At 36.4% G+C, this 26,551-nt stretch overlaps 1 protein-coding gene across 5 annotated transcripts in view; it reads right to left on the bottom strand.

Annotated features, from left to right (window-relative positions):
• Nucleotides 1–26,551, bottom strand: part of CLOCK (clock circadian regulator) — a 132,281-nt gene that overhangs the window by 38,571 nt on the left and 67,159 nt on the right. For 4 of the 5 annotated variants that reach the window (XM_086705031.1, XM_086705029.1, XM_086705027.1 and 1 more), the window contains exons 8-13: nucleotides 15,995–16,084; nucleotides 9,322–9,442; nucleotides 4,818–4,931; nucleotides 4,561–4,679; nucleotides 2,013–2,095; nucleotides 1,702–1,808 (exon numbers count right to left, since the gene is read on the bottom strand). In XM_086705031.1, the coding sequence (XP_086561157.1) occupies nucleotides 1,702–1,808; nucleotides 2,013–2,095; nucleotides 4,561–4,679; nucleotides 4,818–4,931; nucleotides 9,322–9,442; nucleotides 15,995–16,084 (634 nt within the window). The remainder of the gene's footprint in view (nucleotides 1–1,701; nucleotides 1,809–2,012; nucleotides 2,096–4,560; nucleotides 4,680–4,817; nucleotides 4,932–9,321; nucleotides 9,443–15,994; nucleotides 16,085–26,551) is intronic. The other variant, XM_086705030.1, reaches the window with a different exon arrangement.

Genomic DNA, 26,551 nt, shown 5'->3' with positions numbered 1-26,551 from the left:
CAGAGACTGAAGAGCAATAAGTGATCACATCTGAGTTTTTTCGCACAGGTACAGGTACCCTGGCAGGTACAGCATCTTTGAAGCACTTAATTCAAAACTTTAACCAAAATCAGAATAACTTAATTGTTTCAAGTAACTGACAACAGTATTTCCCAAAACATTCTTTGTAGGTTGTAAGTTCTGAAGCTTTTTAACAGATATTAAGCAAAAAAAGAATTTTGTGGTTAATTTGGGGAATGTTGTTAAATAGTTTTATTTAGTCTTTCTTTTCAAAACTTCTAGTATGCTAATTTATGTCATGATTCTGGGGGTGGGGAAGTAGTAGGGATTGATTATGAAGTGCTTCCCAGTCTTCCTTGACCATAAAATCTATTTTTAAGGGATCAGCATTCAGTGAAACAAACTTCAGGAAATGCCAATCAGGAATCAATCTCTCTTTCTCTCTCCATGAGGAAACTGAGGTCTACAAATTAAAAAAAAAAATTTTTTTTAGATTTACTTATTTTTGACAGAGAGTGACAGAGCACAAGCAGGGGAGGGTCAGAGAGAGAGGGAGACACAGAGTCTGAAGCAGGCTCCAGGCTCCAAGCTGTCAGCACAGAGCCCGACGCGGGGTTTCAAACCCACAAACCGCGAGATCATGACCTGAGCCGAAGTCAGACACTTGACTGACTGAGCCACCCAGACGCCCCTGAAGTCTACAAATTTTAAATTGTTTGTCCAAAATTACCCAGCTAGTCAGCAGAAGTGTCAGATCTTTTCAATACATCATAGAGCCTACTGCCCCTATCACTTGGAGTGCATAATGGGTTTTTTGTGCTGAAATTACTTTATTCTGAAATCTCCCATTTAGTTGATTTTGTTATATAACATGCCTTATTTTCATATAGAGGCCTACTAGACCAGCCTAAGACATCATGAAAGAATACTGAATATCTAATTAAGCTATAGAGGACACTCCAAGAGGTAGGATTTGGGGAGGAGAATCAGAGAAGCAAATAAAACTTACCATTAAAACAAACTTCTGAAACAAAGAATAGCATGTGGTAAAGAGGTAGTAGGTCTAGACTCTAAACCTTTCTCTGCCACCAGTGAATTGTGGGATTGTAAATTATTTTGCCTTCCTGTGTCTCAATTTACTCATGGAGACAATAACAATATCTACTTTCTAGAACTGTGTTGATGAATAATGGAGATAATGTACATAAACTGTTTAGAGTAGTGCCAGCCAGGTACAACAAGATGTTAATGTCCCTGCTGCTAATAAGCATGATGGCAGGAAACATTAAGCACTCACTATGGGCTTTCTAAAAGTTTCTTTAAATGTGTACCTAATTCCTAGGCAGACTTATATGCCTGAAATAAAAATATATGAAACAGTGTTCTAATATTTTGACATACCATCCCACTTTTACTCTAGATGTAGAATTTAAACACTTCGAAAACAAGGCTTATTAGATGCCATATTATAAACCTGTACTTACTATTATAGATTGAAATATGTAAAACAGGAAGCAACAAGTTTAATTTAAATTTGATCTAGGATTCCTATTGGATTGGGTTATAAAGTGAAATCTTCCAATATTTTTCAAAAATACAAAAATGTTTACAAGTCTGCATTTTACCATCTTCTATTAATACATTAGTTATTTATTAGACTAAAAGCAGTTATTATCACCAGAAATATTAAAATCTACTTACAGTGCTCATGGCATTTTGCCAAGTTTTCTAGGTCATCCACATGATAGTAATCATAGCCTGATGTTCCCAGAACTTCAAATGGCAAATATCCTATTATAGGTGGTGCCCTAAATCACATATAAAACAATCGATAATTATAACTTTTTCCAGAATAAGAAATACCTCAACTAGAAATCAGTTTGGGGGGAAATCTTTACTTTTTGAAAAATGGATAATGGATTTGAACATCTGATTAAGTGTATCCTTGAAACCAATTAATTTCAAGAATTATATGACAATTAGCTTTTTATGGGATTTAAAAATGAAATTACCTGTGATCTAGAAATAGGAACTTCCATTCTAAACTATGTCTGGATGTAAACTCTTCATTAGGTTCTTCAACAGTGCACATTTCCTACAAGTAAATTAATAATTAGAATTTAGAAATACTGTTGTGTCCTTAGAAGAATTTTAAATATTGTTAGCCATAAAAGTCATTATTAGAATTATCAACAATAGCCAAACTATGGAAAGAGCCCAAACGTCCACTGACGAATGGCTAAAGAAGAGGCGGTGTATACACATACACACACACACACACACACCATGGAATATTATCTGGCCATCAAAAGGAAGGATTATCTTGCCATTTGTAATGACATGGATGGAGCTAAAGTGTTATTATGCTAAGCAAATAAGTCACAGAAAGACAAATACCATATGATTTCACTCATAGGTGGAATTTAAGAAACAAAACAGATGAACACAGGGGAGGGGGAAAAAAAGAGGGAAAAAAACATAAGAGACTCTTAAATACAGAGAACAAACAGGGTTGCTGGAGGGGAGGTGGGTGGGTGGGAGGGATGGGCTAAATGGGTGATGGGCATTAAGGAGAGCACGTGTGATGAGCACTGGGAGCTGTTTATAAGTGATGAATCACTGAATTCTACTCCTGAAATCAATACTGCACTGTATGGTTAACTAACAAGAATTTAAATAAAAATTTGAAGGAAAAAAAGTCATTATTAGATAATTTTTCCCTAAACAATTTTTTTGAGTTTATTTATTGAGAGCGAGCAAGTAGGGAAGGGACAGAGGGAGAGAGAGAGTCCCAAGCAGACTCGTGCTGTCAGCATAGAGTCTGATGCAGAGCTTGATCCCATGAACTGTGAGATCATGACCTGAACCGAAATCAAGAGATGGACACTTAACCAACTGAGCCACCCAGCCGCCTCTCCCTGAAATGTTTTAATCACATTTTAATTTTCTGGTACTAAAGAATGTGGCAATAAACATATGCAGACTTCTAGGGGAGTATTTCTCACTCAGTATGTTTCTCTATTTACTCACATGCCTATAAACCCTCATTCTAAATTCAGATCTCTGTCTTGAATTATAGCTCTGTATTTTCTAACTGTCTGGATGTCCCCATGCATCACAAACTCATTATGTCCTAAAATGAACTGCCTGACTCCTCATCTCCCACAATTTTGCATCTCAATACTGGAGGCATACCTGTGCTGTGCCATCAGTCTAGAAATCTGATAGTCACAACATACTCTCATTTTCACCTTTTTCCACCTAAGTGGTTGATACTAAATCCTTTCAATTTCACCTTCTAAGTTAAAAAGAAAAAAAATCTGTTTGATCTCATCCATCTTCAGGGTCTTAGACCCTAGACTTGCCATCACTGGCTCACATTATCACCATAGCTTCTCTCCAGACCAGTCTCCCTATTCTTTAACTCATCCTCTATTCTGGCCACAAACACTCTCTAATACTCAAGTATGATTATGACTTCTGTGCTTAAAAACCTTCATAACTTCTCATTCTGTTTCGATAAAGTTTGAATTCTTTAGCATGGAGAAACAATGAAGAAATAAATTTCATTTTTAGACTGCTTACTTTTCTAACCTTATCTCCCACCATCCCTAACCCCTCTACCCTACTCATACTCAGCAATGCACTCCAAACTCCTCTGTGCCCCTGAATGACCTTCTGTTATCACAATATAGTGAATTACAAGCTTGGGCTTTGAGAGAATGGGAATTAGAATCAATCCCAGTTCTACCACGTGATAGCTATAACTCTGAGCAAGTAACTGAACTTCCCTAAGCCTCAGCTTCCTTATATATAAAATGAGGACTATATTAACATCTATCTTTAAAGTTGTTTTAAGAATTAAATGAGAGAATACATGTAAAATATGCAGCATGTACGAACACTCAACAATTGTTAGCCACTGCTATTATTTCCTAAGAACAAAACAAGCAGAGCAAGACTGGATTAAGATCCTTTAACTGCTATTTCAGTATTCTGTCCTAGAATATGGTATCTTCCTAAATTTAAAATCTTAGTCTGGCTTATTTCAAGCCACTTTCTAATGGTTGAACTCTTTCATTTTCCCACTTCTCTACTAATCATCTACTTCTTGGGCCCAGGAAATAAATTATTTAACTGAATTTTAAAATTAAAAAAGCAAATTATATGCAGTAAAAGGCACTTGCATATTTTAAGAAATTTAAAAAGCAATCTTTAAAAATTAGCTAGATTTTTGGCCTTTCTCCTTTAATGCAGATCATGAAGTAAACAAAAAGTACCCTAAAATTTTGCACAAAAGTAGGACAGTGGTGATATATAACCATTGGTTAACTTCAAAGGATACGTATTTTAAAATCAGTTATAATTTAATGAGTGCCTTGATAACTCATTTGCTTCAAAATTATTAAGACCATGTATATTTAATGACTCATCATCATTACTACTTCAGCGTTTGAAAGAAGTCGTTTAGTAACTTTGGAAAGAACAAAACAATTACATAAAGATAATTCTCATAATATGAAGTGAAATCCTCTTTGGAGAATAAAATAAGAAACATACCTTGATGAACTGAGGTGTAGCTAATCTGACAGTGGCTACAAAACAAACTCTATCATCATAAGAAGGCCTGTGTGTGCGTTGTATAGTTCCTTCAAAACCATTGTGTGCTGAAGTCGATACTACAATAATAAGGAAATATATATCATCAGTTACTCCAGTAAAATCTAATTTTTATTGATGTTCAAACATCTATGTCTTTAAGAGCTTAAAAGAAATACCAAGTTAAATATACTTATAAGAAAAGCATTTTAACTCACCACTGTTTAAAGATTTGAAATTTCCTATAAATTTCACATATTCATAGGTAGATGGCTCCTTTGGGTCTATTGTTCCTCGAAGCATATGACAACAGAATTCTAACTGATTTTTTGCTGAAATGACAAAAAATTTGACATATTTTTGATTTATCTTAAAGAATGATATATAGTAAAAGTTGTGTAAGTTTATAATCATTATTTTCTTCAACAGAGGCCCTTAATGACATTTAGTCCATAAAAGCAGAATTATCTTTAGGAGATGATCTCACCTTGTCCTTAATAAAGAGACATTCAGATACAAGCAACTACATGTTTCCCCACTTTCCTTCTTTCTCATTCTTCACTCTAATATCAAAGAAAGGTTTTTGCTTCCCATCATAAAGCTAATGCTCCTAAGGGCGCCTGGGTGGCTCAGTCAGTTAAGCCTCTGACCGCAGCTCAGGTCACAATTTCACGGTTCGTGGGTTTAAGCCCCGCGTTGGGCTCTGTGCTGACAGCTCAGAGCCTGAAGCCTGCTTCAGATTCTATCTCTGTGTCTCTCTGCCCCTCCCTCGCTCCTGTTCAGTCTCTGTCTCTCAAAAATAAATACAATGTTAAAAAAAAATTTTTTTTTAATAAAGCTAAGGTTTTTATCTCTACCTTGAACAGTCTTCTCTACCTTCTCTAGGACCAGAGCTACACCACAGTCATTCATTCCTTCAGCATCCATATATTCTCTTCACTGAGTCCTAACTTTCTACTTTGAAATCTGTTTAAGTCTTTCTATCTTAAACAAAAGGTTTTTCATGCCTTTTTTTTTTTTTATCACAGACCTTCCTTTTTATTACATGCTCTAGTTTCCATATATTCATCTTCCTTAACTTCATGAAATGTGGCTTTACTCTTCACACCTCTACAGAAATTGCTCTTCGGAAGATCACCAACATTTGTATGGTTAACTTCAATGATCTTTCCTCATTGTTTCTACCTCTTTTAAAACTCACATGCCTTCATCCCCATCACACAAATCTTACCCTTCTTACCTTATTGACGATTTCTATCCCTTCTGTCAATCTATCTTCAAACTATGGACATTGACAAAAGTTCTCCTTCTCTTTATCTTCTATCCCTTATAAACTTACTGGCACTGGTAAATTTAATTACTCCTAAATCTCTCTCCTTAATTCTCACATTTTATGTAAGACCAAATCTCAAATTACTATTTACTTTAGGACATTTCTACTTGATTATCCCACCAAATAACATGAAATATCTGAAAGTTAATTCGTCTTTCTTCTAAGCCAGCTGTTCTTCCCTTTTGTCCTATATCTGTTATCACCCCAATTAGAAACCCTATCAATTTGGTCTCTTCTCTACCTATCACAAGCCCCAAACTAATCTGTCACCAGGACCCACTATTTATTTCACCAATGAAGCGCCCATTAGTCGTTTTTTCCAACTGAGCATCTAGTACCACTAATTTAGTAGAAATATTACCCTTCATCTAGCAAAAACATATTCTTTATGCTTCCAAACTCTTGCTGCTCAAATTCAATCTTGCCTACTACTCATATATATTATTTTTGTCATTATTATTTCAGCACTCAAGGACCAGTAACACCTCCTTTCACTCACAGCATCAAACTCATACTCTTGTTATTACCATGAATGGTTTTTAATCAAAGTCATCAGATTCAAAATCTAACTACATTCTTCCTAAAACCTTCCCACGGATGATCCCTAGCCACTTGGGTCACCTGTACCTAATACCCAACATCTGTGCCTACTGAGTTTATCTACTCAATACTCATGCATAGTCTTTCCTTTTCATCCTTACTTCTTTTGTTATCCTAACCTCCAATCTGGTCCTTTCAAAATTTTCCACCTGAGATATATTTTTTTCAGACCACTTTTTTTCAAATCCCCTTTCATTGACTCCTCACTGTGCAAAAAGTCAAACTCCTTAGGATGAAATATTAAGCCCTATTTGCTTCTCTGGACAAAATCACACCACTTGTGCCACCCCACCTTCATCATTATGGCCCAAATGACCTACTTGCAGAATCCTAAATTTTCTAAGCAATTTCCTCTGTTTTATATCCTATTACTCCTTTGGCATGAAACCCTATTTTTCTGGGGAAATAATTTTTTTTGTATATCAGCTATTTAGGGGGTCAGGAAGTCATTTAAGGCTCTTCTTTATCAAAAAGTATTGTTGCCAACCTCACCTCTGATCTTGGAAGCAGAAGCCTAATGACTGTTTTTCTGCCAGAGAAATGCATTCAGTTCTCCAGCCAATTTCGCGCTTATGAAGGTCTCTAAAGTGGACCCTTTCTCCTGTCCACCTACTGCTATGTCCCAGGGTTCCAGCTTTCTTCTCTCCTTGCTCTGTATATTTACCTCAAGCAATGTCATTCAATCCACGATGTCAAGCACTATTTATAGACACATAACTGGCCTCTATATCCAGCCCAGGTCTCTCTCCTCTAAGATAGTCTATTGGTCAATGTTGTAAGAGCTTGATTTTTAAGCAATTATGAATAATTGCTTAAATAAAAAAAAATAGAAAATTTTTAAATCATGAAAAAAGTGATTATCTATACAGTTTCAGATTACACAAGTTACAACAATTTCAGATTACATAAGAGGTAATTTATTGAAGAAAATGAGATACTCTGGTCATATTAGTTTGTCAAATAAATCTAAGAGAAATGTCTGATTATACCATAGTATTTTTATTTTGTACTTCTTTTTTTTTTTTAATTTTATTTATTTTTTGTTTTTAACATTTATTTATTTTTGAGACAGAGAGAGACAGAGCATGAACGGGGGAGGGGCAGAGAGAGAGGGAGGCACAGAATCTGAAACAGGCTCCAGGCTCTGAGCCGGCAGCACAGAGCCCGACGCGGGGCTCGAACTCACGGACTGCGAGATCGTGACCTGAGCCGAAGTCGGACGCTTAACCGACTGAGCCACCCAGGCACCCCATTATTTTGTACTTCTTAAAGGCAACGACTTTTTCCACTATTCTTGGCAGTTTTATGATACAGCTTAAGTGCCAGGCACATTGAATATATCCAACAAGTGGTCATTTCATTCTGTTTATTTAATAAAGCAAATGGATTCTTCTCTTCGTCTCTAATTCTTCACAACTCCTTCTAACAGGCTATCCCTTCTTAATAACAGCCGCTCATACATACTTACACATATATGTACATGTGTGTATCTCTACTCGTGGACAGTTAGTAAGCTACAGAATTTTAGGATTCAAAATACAAAGAACCCTTAAAGGCTCCTGGGTGGCTCAGTCGGTTAAGCATCCGACTCGATTTCAGCTCAGGTCATGATCCCATGGTTCATGAGTTCAAGCCCCATGTTGGGCTCTGTGCTGACAACTTGCAGCCTGCTTAGAATTCTCTTCTCCCCCCACCCCCGCCCCGCCCCTCTCTCATTCACGTGCATGCTCACTCTCTCTCTCAAAATAAACTTAGAGAAAAAAAAGCACAAAATACGAAGAACCTTTAAAATGATTAATCAGTATTACCAGAAAAGTTAAAGAAAAAATTTCTAAAAATGTTTATTTTTGAGAGACAGAGTGCAAATGGGGGAGGGGAAGAGAAAGAGGGAGACAAAGAATCTGAAGCAGGCTCTAGGCTCTCTCTGCGCTGTCAGCACAGAGCCTGATGTGGGGCTCGAACCCACACATGAACCATGCGTGAGATCATGACCCGAGCTGAACTTGGATGCTTAACCAACCGAGCCACCCAGGCACCCCAAGAAAAATCAAAATTTTTAAATCATGAAAAAAGTGATTAATTATCTATACAGTATTACAACAATTTCAGATTACACAAGAGGTAATTTATTGAAGAAAATGAGATACTCTGGTCATTTTAGTTTGTTAAATGGATCTAAGAGAAATGTCTGATTATACCATAGTATTTTTATTTTGTACTTCTTAAAGGCAACGACTTTTTCCACTATTCTTGGCACTTTTATGATACAGCTTAAGTGCCAGGCACATTAAATATATCCAGCAAGTGATCATTTCATTCTGTTTACTTAATAAAGCAATTTCCTTTACTTAATAACTTTTTGAAATACATAACTTATTTTTCCCCCAGTTTCAGTGGTCAATTGGTGAATGATGGTGAAAATGAGAATGTTTCAGTTTTCTCTCATTAAATACCAAAAGATTTAAAAAAAAATATATATTGCCAAGTTCGATTTTTGTGAAAAACACATTTTTATGGCAAAACTATTATAACAAAAAAGATGGAATTTCAATGTATTCTGAAATAGAGTTAAGACTCCTAACATGGTCATAATTCCATTATATATATATATATATATATATATATATATATATATATATACTAATATTTAAAAAGGATCTAATAGGGCATATGGAATGATGCTATGTGTTCATTTGGTTAGATAATGTCTGTGTTTATGACAAGCTTACAAAAGTAAAGGAAAATGCAACCAAATACATTTAACTTTTTGCTTAATAGCTACTACTTACATTTTAAATATTCAGGGGTTAATGAATCACTTTCCAGCAGATGAGTAGAGAGTATTTTATAAACCTCTGAATGTTCCCCTTCTGGGATAAAATTAAATATACTTTGATCCACAAGATCAGACTGAAAAAGAAATTAAAAAAATAATAAATTTAGTGATTCAAGATACGTTTATTTTAAAAGTATATCATTGTTCTTGGTGCGCCTGGGTGGCTTAGTGAGTTGAGTGTCCAACTTTTGGTTTTGGCTCAGGTTATGATTCCAAGGTCATGGGATCAAGCTCTGCATCAGGCTCTGTGCTGAGTGTACAGCCTGCTTGGGATTCTCTCTTTCTCTTTCCCCCTCTGCTCCTCTCCTCCACATTTGTGCTCTCTCTCCAAAATAAAACATTAAAAAAAAAAAAAAAGCAGATCATCATTCTTAAAACACCACATGAGCATATGGCTTTCTTTCAATTGTCCATAAAAACTGACAAATGTCAAAATATAGAGCACCACTCAAAAAACAAGAGAACGTGGAAGAAGGTTAAGATGACCTCCATGTCTCTGATTAACTAGTGTCATCAGATCTATGGTCAATATGACTTTGGAAGTCTGATAAATTATTTGCAATGGTAAATTTCATCAAATTTGAATGATTAAAATATAACAGGACTAAGAAAGTTTACTAGCAAAAGCTTTGGCTATATGATAGAGCTTGGCTATGAGGTACAGCCTTATCATATATCCAAACCTCTGGTAAATTATGGTGGCATACACTGCAACCAAGGACCAAAGCACAGCCACTGGCTAAGTGGAGATTTGATTTTGGTATTATTTCAATTGTTCAGTGTGTCCTTTCTTTTCTATTACATTTTTCCAGCCATCTATCCTATATCTCATTGTCAAAAAGTCGTTTTTATTTTTTTAAGTGCTTTTTTTTTTTTTTTTTTTAGAGAGACAGAGACAGAGAGAGGGTGAGCACAAGCAGGAGAGGAGCAAGTAGAGAACGACCAGAATCCCAAGCAGGCTCCATGCTGTCAGTGCAGAGCCCGATGAGGGGCTCAAACTCACAAACTGAGATCATCACCTGAGCCCAAACCAAGAGTTGGATGTTTAACTGACTAAGTCACCCAGGCACCCTCAAAAGCCTTGCTTTTAGATAACAACAAAAAAGGCAAGTAGTATGTTAAGCATTAGAATCCTTGCTAAAAATCTGGCTTTAACTATGATTTCTAACTGACAGTAATGTGACAAACATCAGGTTGCCTATGATGTGCCATGGCTGCGGAATCAAAAATGATTCAAATAGTTCCTATCCTTAAGAACCACTGACAACAAGGGCACCTGGGTGGCTCAGTCGGTTAAGTGTCGACTTCGGCTCAGGTCATGATCTCACGGTTCATGAGTTCAAGCCCCGTGTAGGGCTCTGTGCTGACAGCTCAGAGCCTGGAGCCTGCTTCAGATTCTGTGTCTCCCTCTCCCTCTATTCCTCCCCTGCTCATGCTCTGTCTCTCTCAAAAATAAACATAAAAAAAAGAAGAAAAAAATATGAATGACTAGTATAGAATGGTATGAACACATCAATGCTTCCCCACTATTCTGCTTCTCCTAATACCTGATAATCTGAAGTGTCAGGGTCAACAGGCAGCAAATTGCTTAATTAATGTGTCAAACTTTCCATTAGCCACACACATTTAAAATCTCTAAGTGAGGCTGATCATACTTGATGTTGGCAAACCATCCACTCAGTTCCCAAACACAATTCAAAGGAAAGAAAATAAAATGACAGCCATCTGGATCCTTTTATCTCTCTCAATCATTTTTATAAAGAAGAAATATAGGGGCGCCTGGGTGGCGCAGTCGGTTAAGCGTCCGACTTCAGCCACGTCACGATCTCGCGGTCCGTGAGTTCGAGCCCCGCATCAGGCTCTGGGCTGATGGCTCGGAGCCTGGAGCCTGTTTCCGATGCTGTGTCTCCCTCTCTCTCTGCCCCTCCCCCGTTCATGCTCTGTTTCTCTCTGTCCCAAAAATAAATAAAAAACGTTGAAAAAAAAAATTAAAAAAAAAAAAAAAAAAAAAAGAAGAAATATAAATCCTGCTGATTGTCATATAAATCAACAGCCTTCCTTCCTTCCTTCCTTCCTTCCTAAAACTTTAAGTTTGTGCCACTTAACCCTCCTCCTCTTTTATCTATTTCCCCCACGCATCTCCCCTGACAATCACTAGGTTTGTTCTCTGTATTTGAGTCTGTTTGCCTTTTTGTTCATTTGGTTTATTTTTTAGATTCCACATAGAAGTGAAATATTTTAATATTTGTCTTTGTCTGACTTAATTTCACTTGGCACAATACTCTCTAGGTTCATCCATGTTCCTTGCAAATGGCAAGATTCCATTCATTCTTTTTTATGGCTGAGTAGTATTCCACTGCACATATAAACCACATCTTTACCCATTCATCTACTGATGAACACTTGGGCTGCTTCCATATCTTGGCTATTATAGATGAGGCTGCAATAAACACAGGGTACATATATCTTCCTGGATTAGTGCTTGTGTTTTCTTTGGGTAAATACCCAATAGCAGAATTACTGGATCATATAGGCCCTTCTGTTTTTTTCTACATAGGTCATTTAGTGACCATTTAGTGGAAACTATTCACTATTTCCAATTACATTTTCTTTCAGGTAGACAACCAACAGTTAAATAACTGATGTGGAGAAGAGTAGCTTAAAAGGGACTAAAACCTCCTCTGAAAAAAATGCCAAATATATGTTGGATACTACAACAGTGTTCCTTATGTATAGGCACAGGGAACAAAAATTCTGGCTCTATCAAATAAGCTTTCATAATCATTATATAAGTATTCAAAAAAATTCTAGATTGTATTTCTGCATACTATATTCATATCAGGCAAATTCTGTACTTTTTTTTTTTTTTTTAAGTAGGCTTCACATCCAGCACAGAGCCCAACATGGGGTTTGAACTCACAACCCTGAAATCAAGACCTGAGCTAATATCGAGGTGTTGAACTGAATCAGCCAGCCAGGAGCCCCTGATTTTCTTTTTTTTTTTTTTTTTAAATTTTTTTTTCAGCGTTTATTTTTATTTTTGGGACAGAGAGAGACAGAGCATGAATGGGGGAGGGGCAGAGAGAGAGGGAGACACAGCATCGGAAACAGGCTCCAGGCTCCGAGCCATCAGCCCAGAGCCTGACGCGGGGCTCGAACTCACGGACCGCGAGATCGTGACCTGGCTGAAGTCGGACGCTTAACCGACTGCGCCACCCAGGCGCCCCCTTTTTTTTTTTTTTTTTAACGTTTATTTATTTTTGAGACAGAGACAGAGCATGAATGGGGGAGGGACAGAGAAAGAGGGAGACACAGAATCAGAAGCAGGCTCCAGGCTCTGAGCCATCAGCCCAGAGCCCGACGCGGGGCTCGAACTCACGGACCGCGAGATAGTGACCTGAGCTGAAGTCGGATGCTTAACCAACTGAGCCACCCAGGCGCCCCAGGAGCCCCTGATTTTCTTAAACCACACTTGTGTTTGTATTTCCAAACTAACAAGTTAAGGAGAGTAGAAAAGGAAAAGTATCTTAATAGCAGCACTTTTAGTCTTGGATTCTGTAACACGGCTAATCATCCTCCCTGCACTAAGTAATTACAAGTTTAATATATTCTCTCTAGGAGCACCTTTAAGCAAGTGTGAAGGAATCAATCTGAACTTGTTAAGTTTTATCAATTTTAAGTTCCCAGTAAAGAGACCAACTTTTTGTGTTGGCACTTCCACTAAATTATTGCACAAGTAAGTCCAGTTTCTCCAGGTACATGTTTGCTGATAACATAAAGCGAGGCCGGGCTAAGGAGATCTAAAATCCCTTTTGACACTGAGTTTATTATGACCCTATCATTTTGTCAAAGAACATCAGACCAAGAGGAAAAAAAAAAAAAAAAACCATCAATAAAGTTCCTACTCCTGATTTTTAGCAACAAATAGGTTAAAATGTGCCTAAATTCTTAAGTATGAAGTGACAAAGAAAACTATTTTTTATAGGACCTCTGGTATCAGTGTTTTAACTTTATAGTCAGAGTTAAAATTAAAATTGAAAATTTTTAAGTTATATTGACCAATGATTAAGGTGGCAAATTTTAATTTCTCAACAGAACTAAATTATAAACACTATCGCCTAACTTGGGATTTGCTGGTTTCTTTCCTTCCAGACAACTTTTTAGACAGAAAAGGCTTGTATGTGAAAACACGAAGAAATTGTTTTAAACAACTTGTTACAATTAATTTTTCATGACAACCCAAAATAGAAAAGCACATGTTGTTTTTTCTTATTATGTTCAATCCTAAACAAGTATTATTTATTTTGTTTTCTCAGAAGACACTTGTGTTTGGGGTGCCTGGGTGGCTCAGTCGATTTAAGTGTCTGTCTCCTGATTTCAGTTCAGGCCATGATCTCACAGTTCATGAGCTCAACCCTCATGTCGGGCTCCATGTGGTCAGCACAGAGCCTACTTGGGATTCTCTCCCTCTCTCTCTGCCCCTCCCCCACCTGTACACACTCACTTTCACACCCTTTCTCTCTCAAAATAAACAAACTTAATTTTTTTTTTTAAAAGACACTTGTGTTTGTGTTTTCAAACCAGTAAACAACATACAATTCAGCAATGTCAGTGATGTGAGGCTAAGTATCCACAGTAACTGGAGAACAGTAAAAAAAACCGTTTTAATAAAGGATACTATTAACTCCAAATGGAATGAAATAGGTCTACTGTATTAGTTACTAGCAATCTCCTCCACCCAAAAGTTCACCAGCCAGTCTATAAGCTTTAGCTGACACAATGAGAAAGACCCAGGAGATGTTAATAACAGAGGAAACTGGGTATAGGGTATAAGGGAAGTCTCTGTACTATCTTCCTGATTTTTCTGTAAGTCTAATAAGACAGTCCTAAAATTAAAAGTTAAAAAAAAAATCGAAGAGGGAATGGGAAGGTTAAGATGGTTTTCACTGAGGGAGGAAATGTTAATGATCAAACACTTACAAACACTTAAATCCCAACTAGATCTGCTGTAGATATGCTATTTCAAAATGGAATTAAACATCCTCTTGGTAAAGATCCAACAGCAGTGTGCCATTACGAAGGAATTTTTAACAGCCACATCACATAGTCTACTCACTTTTATATATTCAATAAATAATGACTGACTGACTGACTGCCTCTCAGAATAATTAGCTAGCCCATATAGATAGGGAGATTAAGTCCTTGCACTTAAAAAGCTTACGCCTACCATAATTATCCAAACTAAAAAAAAATTACAGTTTACTGTGTCATGATGGCGGTACGTGTAGGTAACATGAGAACAAAGAAGAAGAGCATCTAATTCAGAATGGAGTTTATGGAAAGTGCCCAAAAAGCAGGCTCTTAAAAAGTGTGACCATACTGCAAATGATACTCTATGATTAAGTTAAAGATTATATAGTCTTATAAATCCATAACTGAAAGAAAAACCAATACTATTGTACATGGTTTAAAAGCATATAATTACAACTTAAATTATTTAATCTTACCTTCATTGTATATTAATCCTATAAAAAGTTTCCTTCTCTGGCTTTTTTTTACCATGTAAGTATTTCATAAAAGAGAACTGCCCAGAAAGTTGAGTAAATCAGCCTGTTCTTTTCTCTGTCCATACTAGTTTACTTACATGATGCTATATTTTACTGTTTACTCTCAAACAATTTTTAGATGTTGGGCTAATCGCCTACTATTTGAGCTTATGTGGAAAAGAGAGCCCTTTAAAAATGTAGTAAAGCCAAGTCATTTTCTCTGTGACCCAAAGAGATTAGCAAATTACTTACTACCTGGCTTTCCATAAGGTCCTTTCAGAGTCTGGTCTTTTAAATGTGGAGACTGTTCTTTTTATGAAGTATGAAGTAGCAGAATAATCAGAGGGAGGGAAATACTGCTTTTTCACTATCTCTTGAAAGAGACCTTTACAGAACAGTTTACTTTGTATTGTCATAAATTTTCAAGAGATGGGCATTTTAAGAGTAATTTATAAGTAATTTCAGAATATCTATACTGTAACACCCATCTTAAATAAGACAATTACATTTTATTTTTTAAAAACAATTACATTTTAAATAAAACTTCAAATTTATAAAAACTGTCAATTGCACTGCACACAGCACCTAGCACAGAGGGTGACACAGAGTAGATATTCAATAAATATAAGTTCAATAAAACAGCAAACAACAGGGGTGCCTGGATGGCTCAGTAGATTGAGTGTCCAACTTCAGCTCAGGTCATAATCTTGTGGTCCGTGAGTTCAAGGCCTGTGTCCGGCTCTGTGCTGACAGCTCAAAGACTGAAGCCTGCTTTGGATTCTGTGTCTCCCTTTCTCTCTGCCCCTCCCCCACTTGTGCTCTGTCTCTGTCTCTCTCTCTCAAACAAAACAAAACAAAAAACACATTAAAGAAAGAGAAAACACTGAAAACAGCATTAGAATAAGGAGGGCAGAGGTTAGAGAGGCAGCTAAATATTAGTTACCGCCAGAGAAAGAGAGATACAGAGCTCTCATCCCCCACAGAAACCACCTTTCAAACATGGCTCTGGATATCTCCTTCCATGTGCTTTAGAATATTTAAAATAGGCATTAAACAAGAAAGAAATCACAGGATACTTACTGGTAAATGTTCAAGTAATGAAGTTATACTCTCAGACACATATATTATGCTTCCATCTGTCATGATTGCTAAAAAAAAACCATCAAGAGCCTGAAATTAAACATAATGGTCAGTTAAGTGAAAAGAAAAAAGTATTTCAGAGGACAGAAAAAAAATCTAATTAAATAACAAAGGACTTAATGTGGAATTTCCAGAGCACTGCCAAATGCTAGCTTTTCCCTTTACAATACCTTAGTACATATCTTTGTGCATTTTTAAATGCTCCTAGCAAAAACAAAAAAGTCACATTCTAGTCTAATATGGGAGAGCTGGCATCTAAAACATAGAGACTTAATGTTCTATCATTTTTATATGTATACTAAATGAAAACTACCTTATTTGAAGATGCTAGTATATCTGAAGCACACATGACATCAATGATATGTCTTTGACACACAACAGAACACATTACAACCTTTTGGATATATTAACAGAGAGGTATCTGACTGAAGCTTAAGGAGATACATGGGTAATAAAGTGAAAGGGAGATTAAGCTGTTGTAAGCTGAGGTCAGATCATGATAGGCCTTGAATACCAGGTCAAGACATTAGGACTTCATTCAAAAGAAGTCTAGAAGCAGTGTGTACATGGATTTAGGGAAAACGGAACTGCTAGGAAAATCTCAGTGGCTTTTGGAATGGTCTGGGAAGTTAACAAAAATATGAATGAAATTAGTAGTAGTAAGACTGAGAAGGACGTAGGCAAGCATTGAGAGATGGGAAGTTAGAGTTCAGGAAGTAAGCTGGTGTAGAGGATACAATACTTAATAAATAAAGCAATCCTGTATTTTCACTTAAGAATCCTAGGCACAAAAGTGACAGGTGAAGAAATAAGATCTGCAAAAGACAGAAGCATGTCAAAGACAAATCCTTGGGGGTAATTATCTACATATGGGGATGAGGAGGAGGAAAAGTACCAGAGAACATGACAGAAAAGAGAGAAGGCACTGTTGTCAAGGGAGGCAATGGAAGAGTAAATGACAAGGTGAGTGAGGAGAAAGAGGGATGGTTCACTGTAAAATGAGATCAAACAGGATAAAGACTGAAAAAATGAGAAATGAATTTTGGTGACTTTCAAAAGATTTATGTCAGTAGAAGGGTAAGTCAGACTATACAGTGAGTTTAGAGACAAGTGGATAATTGGGCTATTATAAACCATTCCTTTATGAACTTCAGAGGGAAGAAAGGAAAAAGGACAAGTTTTAAGGGGACCAGGTTTCAAGGGAAGTAACTGAAGTATATATGCAGGCTGAAGGAAAGGAAGATCCAGTGAAAAAATGCTGAAGATACACAGCAGAAAAGATATACTATAGGAGGAGCTCCTCTCTGCCTATCAAAACAGTTATCACATTACATTTACATTTCTTTTTAAATTATAGGGCTCTCTAAAAAATGGCAATCTCGGGAAAAACCATATATATCTTCTTAAAAAAAGAAAGCCATATATATCTGCTTCAACACTGTTATCTGCAGCACCCAGCAGATGTGCCACACAGAGTAGATAAAAAATATCTGTAATATGTAATGTATGGACCTGGAGTTAGACCAATCTCCATCTACTTCTAAGTAATTATGAAGAATTGTTGAACATACAGAAAAAGGCACCTTCCCTACCACCCCTCACCTTGTATTAGGGAATAGATTTGGATGTCAGAATGAACAGATTTTGAGTAGATGGCTATCTTCTAGAATAGCTCAGAAAAATGCATTCTTGGCTCTGTGTAAAAAAACCTTGTAATTTAAGAATATTCATGAAATTATTTTTCCAAAAACTCTTTACTACGATAATTCCAGTATTACTGTTTTATGAATGGGGTCAAAACGATACAAAAAAGAACATGCTTCATGTAAGGCTAGATTATCTTTGAAAGCAAATTAATATTTACTACAGTCATCTGTATTTGCTCTTAGATATTTGCTAGAAATTGAGTGCAGCTCTCTTCTGTGAAGAGAAGGAACTGGAATCAGAACTCTCAATGACATAAGGCCATTTCTAGAACCAGAAACTGCCCTTTTCATCTTCAGGAAAGGCAAAGACTAACCAGAGAGAAGTCTCCACCAGCATACTACAAAAGTCTTAACACAAGAAGGACCCCAGGGCCCAGACTTCTTTTCAATGGAGGGATGCAATTTCTGGGCAAGGTGGATGGATAGGTACACCAAAAACTAAAGGGGTCTTGATGAAGACCCTATGGCAGAAGAGAAGACATATGGAAGAGAAAGTAAGACAGGCAAGGACATCCTACTCCTAAGGCTGAAGCCTATAAAGCGTATCCCTTCCCCACATTGTATAACAGAAAGAGTTAATTAAAATTCTTTGTCTTCAAACATAGTGGCAGAGTAGGAGGACCCTAGGCTCACCTCATCCCACAAATACAACTAGATAACTATGAAATAACCTAAATACCCCAGAAATCCATCTAAAGACTGGTAGAACAAGCTCCACAACTGAAAGTAGAGAAGAGGCCACAGTGAAGAAAGTAGGAAGTGCAGAGATGCAGCGAAACAGATCAGCTGCTGCAGTGGGAAGGGAGGAAGCTCCAGTAGCAGAGAAGAATGAAAGACACACTAGCACACAGGGGAGCACATGAGGAAAACAAATCCCCATACCAATTGGCTTGGAAAGCAAGAGGGGTCAAATCTTGTGAGGAGCAACCAGCAGGCTTAAAGCCTGGAGTTCTAAAGATCAGCAGGCTTGGCTTGGGGAGAGACCGGAGGCAGTGGTGGAGAAGGCAGGACAAACAACCCATGGACATACAGTATCGAAACAGCGATCTGACGAGCACCTGGGCACACAATGGAGAGGTGATTTGCTCACTTCAGAGTGTATCCCAGAGAGGCAGCATTCACAGAAAGTCCCTACCAGGAACAAAGGAACTGGTAAGCACCATTTCCCTCCCCCACCCCTCAGCCTAAGCACACAGCCACCAGTGGGAACCAGTGCAGCCAACACTTGTTACCTAAATTATTTATACCTATCTCCATACCCCTGTGGTCCAGAGAAGAACTGTCCTTTCCAGTCACACTTGTCTCAGTCCCAGGATGGTGTGTCTCCTCCCCCAGAAAACCAAACCCCTGCCCACACCATATCTCCCCACTCAGGAGTCTGGCAGGGCCTCAGTTCCAGTGGAGGTGGTGATAGGTCTCATTTCATAAACCGACCAGACCACACCTATTAAAACATGCCACATTCAGGCCAGGAACCAAACACTGCCTAAAATAGGCAAAGAGAGCCTCTGTAGATGACTGACCTGAAGAATAAAGCAGCCAGGACACAACAGCAGGGCACACGCAGCACACACTGGAGGTTCTCCCTGAAGTGCTAGGCCCTGGAGAAGAGGGCAAACTACCCGGCAGGGCACTACAAAACATCTTCTTCAAAAAGCCACTACCCTCAAAAACAGGAGATGTTGCTGACTTTCCTAACACAGAGAAACAGGCAGAGAGACTTAGACAAAATGAGAAGACAGAGGAATTTGTCCCAAATGAAAGAACAGGACAAAGCCACAGCCAGAGATCTAAGTAAAACAGAAGTAACATGCCTGACAGAGATTTTAAAGTAATGATCATAAATATACTCACTGGACTTGACAAAAGAGTGGAAGACATTAGTGAGACCCTCAACACAGAGATAAAGAATAGCATAGCAGAAATAAAGAGCTTAATAAAAGAAACAAGAAATACACTTATCAGAAAGAACAGCAGGATGGAAGAAGCAGAGGAATGAATTAATGACCTAGAAGACAGAGTAACAGAAAGTTATCAAGCTGAACAAAAGACAGAAAAAAAGAATTGCACAAAACAAGAACAGACTTAGGTAACTCAGTAACTCCATCAAACACAGTAGCATTCATATTATAGACACCCAGAAGAAAAGGAGGGAGAAAACGGAGAAGAAACTTTATTTAAAGAAATAATAGCTGAAAGCTTCCTTAATTTGGAGAAAGAAAGGCATAGAGAACCCCTGACAAAAATCAACAAAAATAGATCTACGTCAAGACATAATGTAATTAAAATAGCAAAATACAGTAATAAAGAAAAAAATTTAAAAGCAACAAGACAAAAGAATACAGTTACATACAAGGGAAATCCCACAAAGCTAGCAGGGGATTCTTCAGCAGAAACTTTCCAAACCAGAAGGGTGTGGCATGATAAATTCAAAGTACTGAATGGGAAAAATCGGCAACCAAGAATACTTTATTCAGCAAGGCTATCATTCAGAACAGCAAGGCTATCATTCAGAACAGAGAGATAAAGAGTTTCCCAAACAACAACAAAAATAGAGTCTTCCAGACAAACCAAAACTAAAGGAGTTAATGATCACTAAATGAGCTCTGAAAGAAATATTAAAGGGAAATCTCTCAGGGGAAAAGACACAGTGTGAACAGGAAACACAAAAGCAGTAAAAGTGAGTATTTCTATAAAACATCAGTCAAGGAACTTGCAAAATAAAAGGATGTAAAATATGATACCATATACCTAAAACATGGGGAAGAGAGGTGTAACGAGTGAGTTCAAACCTAAACAACCATCAACTTAATATAGACTGCTAAATGCAGAAGATGTTAAACATAAACTTAATGATAACCACAGATCAAAAATCACTAATATGGAAAGAATGAGGAGAAATACATCCAATGTATCACTAAAGAGAACCAGCAAACCATAAAAGAGAGAAAGACAAGAAAGGATCAGAGAAAATCTTCAGAAATGACCACAAAACAGGTAATAAAATAGTAATAAATACGTATCTATCAAGAATTACTTTGAATGTAAATGGACTAAATGCTCCAATTAAAAGACACGGTGACAGGATGGATTATAAAAAAAAAAAAAATACCCATCTATATGTTGCTTGTAAGAGACTCATTTTAGACCTAAAGACATCTGCAGATTGAAAGTGAGGTTATGGGAGAAATATTTATCATGTAAATGGATGTCAAAGGAAAGCCAGAGTGAAAAGAGAGGCATACCAAGAAACAGACTCTTAACTAAAGAGAACAAACTGAGGGTTGCTGGAGGAGAGGTGGGCAGGCGGTATGGATTAAACCCATGATGGGTATTAAGGAGGGCACTTGTGATGAGCACTGGGTGTTATATGTAAGTGATGAGTCACTAAATTCTACACCTGAAACTAATACTGCACCATATGTTAACTAGCTAGAATTTAAATAAAAATTTAGAGAGAGAAAGAAAAAGAGAGAGAGAGAAGAGGAAGGAGAGGAAGGAGAGGAAGGAAGGAAGGAAGGAAGGAAGGAGGGAGGGAGGGAGGGAAAGGGGGGGAGGGAAGGAAAGAAAGCCAGAGTAGCAATACTTATATGGGACAAAATAGACTTTAAAACAAAGCCTATAACAAGAAGCAAAGAAGGACACTATACAATAAAAAAGGGGACAATCCAACAAGATATAACAATTGAAAATATTTATGCCTCCAAATACATAAAACAGTTAATAATAAACATAAAGGGACTAATCAATAATAATACATTAATAGTAGGGAACTTTAACAACCCACTTACATCACAGAATATCAACAAGGAAACCATAGCTTTGAATGAACATTGGACCAGATTTAATAGACATATTCAGAACATTCCATCCTAAAACAGAATACACATTCTTTTTAAGTGCAAATGGAACATTCTCCAGAACAGATCACATATTAACCCAAAACATGCCTCAACAAATTCAAAAAGACTGAAGTCATACATACCATGTATCTTTTCTGACCACAACTCTATGAAACTAGAAGTCAATCACAAGAAAAATCTGGAAAGACCACAAATGCATGGAAGTTAAATAACATGCTACTAAATGGATCAATGAGGAAATAAAGGGAATAAAAAGGACATGAAAACAAATGAAAATGAAATGAAATGAAATCCTTCAGGATGCAGTAAAAGCAGTTCTAAGAGGGAAGTTTATAGCAATACAGGCTTACTTCAAGAAGCCAGAAAAATCTCAGATAAACAACCTAAACTTAACACCTAAAGAAGCTAGAAAAAGAACATCAAACAAAACCTAAAGCCAGCAGAAGGAAGGAAATTATAAAGATTACAGCAGAAATAAATGATATATAAACTAAAACAAAACCAAACAAAAAACAGATCAATGAAACCAGAGCTGGTTCTTTGAAAAAAAGTTATTACAACTGAGAAGACACTTAACCAGACTTATCAAGAAAAAAGAGAAAGGACCCAAATAAATAAATGACAAATGACAGAGGAGAATTAATAACAAACACCACAGAAATGCAATTGCCATAGATTATTAAAAAACTATATGCCAAGAAATTGGACAACATAGAAAAAATGGATAAATTCCTAGAAAAAATATGGCCTACCAAAACTGAAACAGGAAAATAAAAAAATTGAACAGACCAATTATCAGCAAAGAAATGGAATCAGTAATCAGAACACTCCCAACAAACAAAAGTTCATGACCAGATGGCTTCACTGACAAATTCTACCAAACATTTAAAGAAGAGTTAATACCTATTCTTCTCAAACTACTCCAAAAACTAGAAGAGTAAGGAAAACTTCCAAATTCATTCTATGAGGCCAGTATTACCCTGATACCAAAACCAGATAAAGACACTACAAAAAAAAGAATTATAGGCCATATCTCTGATGAACATAGATGCAAAAATCCTGAATAAATTATTAGCAAACTGAATCCAACAAAACATTAAAAAAATCATTCACCATGATCAAGTGTGTCTATTCCTAGGTTGCAAGAGTGGGTCAATATTTGTAAATCAACCAATATGATACATCATATCAATGAGAAAGGATAAAAACCATATGATCATTTCAGTAAATGCAGAAAAAGCATTTGACAAAGTACAACATCCATTCACGATAAAAACCCTCAACAAAGTGGTTTTCAAGGGAGCATACCTCAACATAATAAAGGCCATATATGAAAAACCCACAGCTAATATCCTCCTTAACAGGGAAAAAGAGTTTTTCCCCTAACATCAGGAACCACACAAGGCTATCCATTCTCACTCCTTTTATTCAACACCATACTAGAATTCCTAGCCACAGAAATCAGACAACAAAAAGAAATGTAAGGCATCCAAATCTGTAAGGAAGGTGTAGAGCTGTCACTATTTTCATGTGATATGACATTATATATAGAAAACTCGATTCCACCAAAAAACTGCTAGAACTGATTAATTAAGTCAAGTCAGGATATAAAATCAATCTCCAGAAATCCGTTGCATTTCTATATATCAATAATAAAGGAGCAGAAAGAGAAATTAAGAAAACCATCCCACTTACAATTGCACAAAAAATAATAAGATACTTAGGAATAAACCTAATAACCAAAGAGGTGAAAGACCTATACTCTGAACACTATAAAACACTGATGAAAGAAATTAAAGATGACACCAAAAAATGGAAAAACATTCCATGCTGATGGGTTGGGAGAACAAATATTGTTAAAATGTCGATACTACCCAAAACAATCTACACATTTAATGCAATCCGTATCAAAATACCAACAATGTGTTTTTACAGAACTAGAACAAACAATCCTAAAACCTGTATGGAACCACAACAGACCCTGAATAGCCAAAGTAATCTTGAAAAAGAAAGCAAAGCTGAAGGCATCACAATTCCAGACTTCAAATTCTACTACAAAGCTGTCGTAATCAAAACAGCCTGGTAATGGCACAAAAACAGACACACAGATCAACAGAACAGAACAGAAAACTCAGAAATAAACCCACAATTATATATATGGTCAATCTTCAACAAAGCAGAAAAGAATATCCACTGGAAAAAAAAAAAATGCTGTTGGGAAAACTGGAGAGCCAAAGAATATAACTGGACCACTTTCTTATACCATACACAAAAATTATTTCAAAATGGATTAAAGACCTAAATGTGAGTCTTCAAACTATAAAAATCCTAGACGACAGCACAGGTAATAACTTCTCTGCCATCAGCTGTAGCAACTTTTTCTAGATAGGTCTCCTGAAGCATGGGAAACAAAAGCAAAAATAAACTATTGGGACTACATCAATAAAAAGCTTCTGCACAATGAAGGAAACAATCAACCAAACGAAAAGGCAACCTATGGAATGGGAGAAGGTATTTACAAATGACATATCTGATGAAGGGTTAGTATCCAAAATCTATAAAGAACTTAGAGAACTTAAACCCAAAACCCAAAGAATCCAATTTAAAAAGGGGCAGAAGACATGAACAGACATTCCTCCAAAGAAGACATACTGATGGCCAACAGACACATGAAAAGATGCTCATCATCACTTATCATCAGGGAAATGCAAATCAAAATTACAATGAGGTATCACCTCACATCTGTTAGAATGACTAAAATCAACAACACAAGAAACAACCAGTGTTGGCGAGGATGTGGAGAAAGGAGAACGCTCTTGCGCTGTTGGTGGGATTGAAAACTAGTGCAGACACTCTGGAGAACAGTACAGAGGTTCCTCAAAAAGGTAAAAATAGAACTACCCCAGGATCCAGTAATCACACTATTGAGTATTTACCCAAAGAATACAAAAACATTAATTCAAAGAGAGACTTGTTTCCCGATGTTTATAGCAGCATTATTTACAACAGCCAAGATATGGAAGCAGCTCGTGTCCATCAATTTTTTTTTTTTTTAAGTATCAGCACTCTTGTTTCTTTTTTCCTTTCGATAGTTATCTACATCATAGGTACTACATGTGTCTTGGCAAATGATAATAAAAAAAAGAATCTGTGCAGTGTAAAGAAAATTTGGAGACAATGCTGTTCTGTTTGGCCTATTAGTGAATTTATCTTCATTAAGTATTAAGAAATGACTGAAGATATTATACCAATTTATGAATTTGTAAGGAAATTTTCATACCAATGAAGCAGAGTAAGTAAATGTTTATGATTAACACAGAAGATCTTATTAAACCACTGCACTGACAATATAATCATAAAATAAAAATTAAGGAGTAATTAAATGAGTTAAATCCTTTATGTATTTAGACATCAGCTTGTGTGTACTCTTTCATAAACATATTACTTTTACCTAAGCAAGATAATTTTGGACATTATCAATGAGTTTAGTAATGAGTAGATGATCAGAAGGCTATTACAGACTACTCTTTTACAAACTTAAAAGTAATGTAATAGTTTTGTTGCAGAAGAACACTTACCTTTTGGGGGGGGGTAAAACCCTTAAAATTAGAAACTATTATTTGGTCTATAACGTAAGTGTCCGGTAATTCAAAGAGCTAACTGGTGGTTTTTAAGATAAAAGGACTGTTCTTTGGCTAGCTTTCAATGAAAGAAGTTCATGAGTGGCAGTGTGCAGAGAGGTTGAGGCCAGGGAGATGAGAGGCTGCAGTGAATCCTAATGGGGCTACTTACTAATTGTGTTACTTTGAGTAAATTTCATAATCCTTTGTTCCTTGATTTCCTCATCCGGAAGTAAGAAAGGCATAAACAGATGCTACTTCATAAGATTATTTTGAGGTTCATAGAGTTAATATGTGAAAAGTGCTCATTATTTTTCAGATTTTAAGGACAGCTACGATTATACATAAATATACTTATAGTCCAATAAATTTTCATATGGTAACATTTCTGCTGAATATATACTTAATTAATCCAGCAATTAACTGTTCCATCTTAAGTATGAACCGAAAAATAACTCATTGATTTGCAAAATACTTTATGTTGCCTCAGACTTCAGTCAATATACAGAGACAGTTGCAATATAGTCATTACATACACATACATGACACAGATAAATGCTTCAGGTCTGAAATAATACATCCAAACAAACAGGATAAAAGATTATTTAACAACTTCCACATACCTACCTCAACTGCTTTCCTTGGTTCTTTCTATGTCTACTTTGTTATGTATTTTTCTTGTCTTTAAATGTTACTACCAAAGTATACCACCTCTGTTTCCTATTAAAGTTTACATGGAAATTTGATATTGAACTCTGTGTACTTTGCGTGCAAAGATGATACCTATATTATTCTACACAGGAAACAATTAAAAAAGTAGAGAAGTAAAACTGATAGATATGAGTGACTCAAAACATCTGTGGATTTTAGAAATAATTGTATGAGGTATTAGAGGGTTTAATTATAAGCAAATATGTTCTGAATTATTTTCAAAAATAATTTTGTTACAGAAGAACATTTACTTATTTCCTTTTAAAAGTTTCTACTTGAATTAAGAAGAGTTGCCTTTCAATGTATATTTCAATGTTTTAATATTTTCAAAATCATTTATCATCATCTTATATTGTATTTAGGTGAATTTTAATTTGTTTAAAAAAATTAAACAGTAGTTTACATTTCATAATATTTAAAGATTGTATTTTTTTTTTTTAATTTTTTTTTTTCAACGTTTATTTATTTTTGGGACAGAGAGAGACAGAGCATGAACGGGGGAGGGGCAGAGAGAGAGGGAGACACAGGATCGGAAACAGGCTCCAGGCTCTGAGCCATCAGCCCAGAGCCCGACGCGGGGCTCGAACTCGCGGACCG

Source organism: Puma concolor, chromosome B1 (assembly GCF_028749965.1).
Source record: "Puma concolor isolate L17-30 chromosome B1, mPumCon1.1.hap2, whole genome shotgun sequence".
Taxonomy (NCBI): domain Eukaryota; kingdom Metazoa; phylum Chordata; class Mammalia; order Carnivora; family Felidae; genus Puma; species Puma concolor.
The sequence above is the reverse complement of the archived record's forward strand: the minus strand, read 5'-3'. Positions and strand labels throughout refer to the sequence as shown.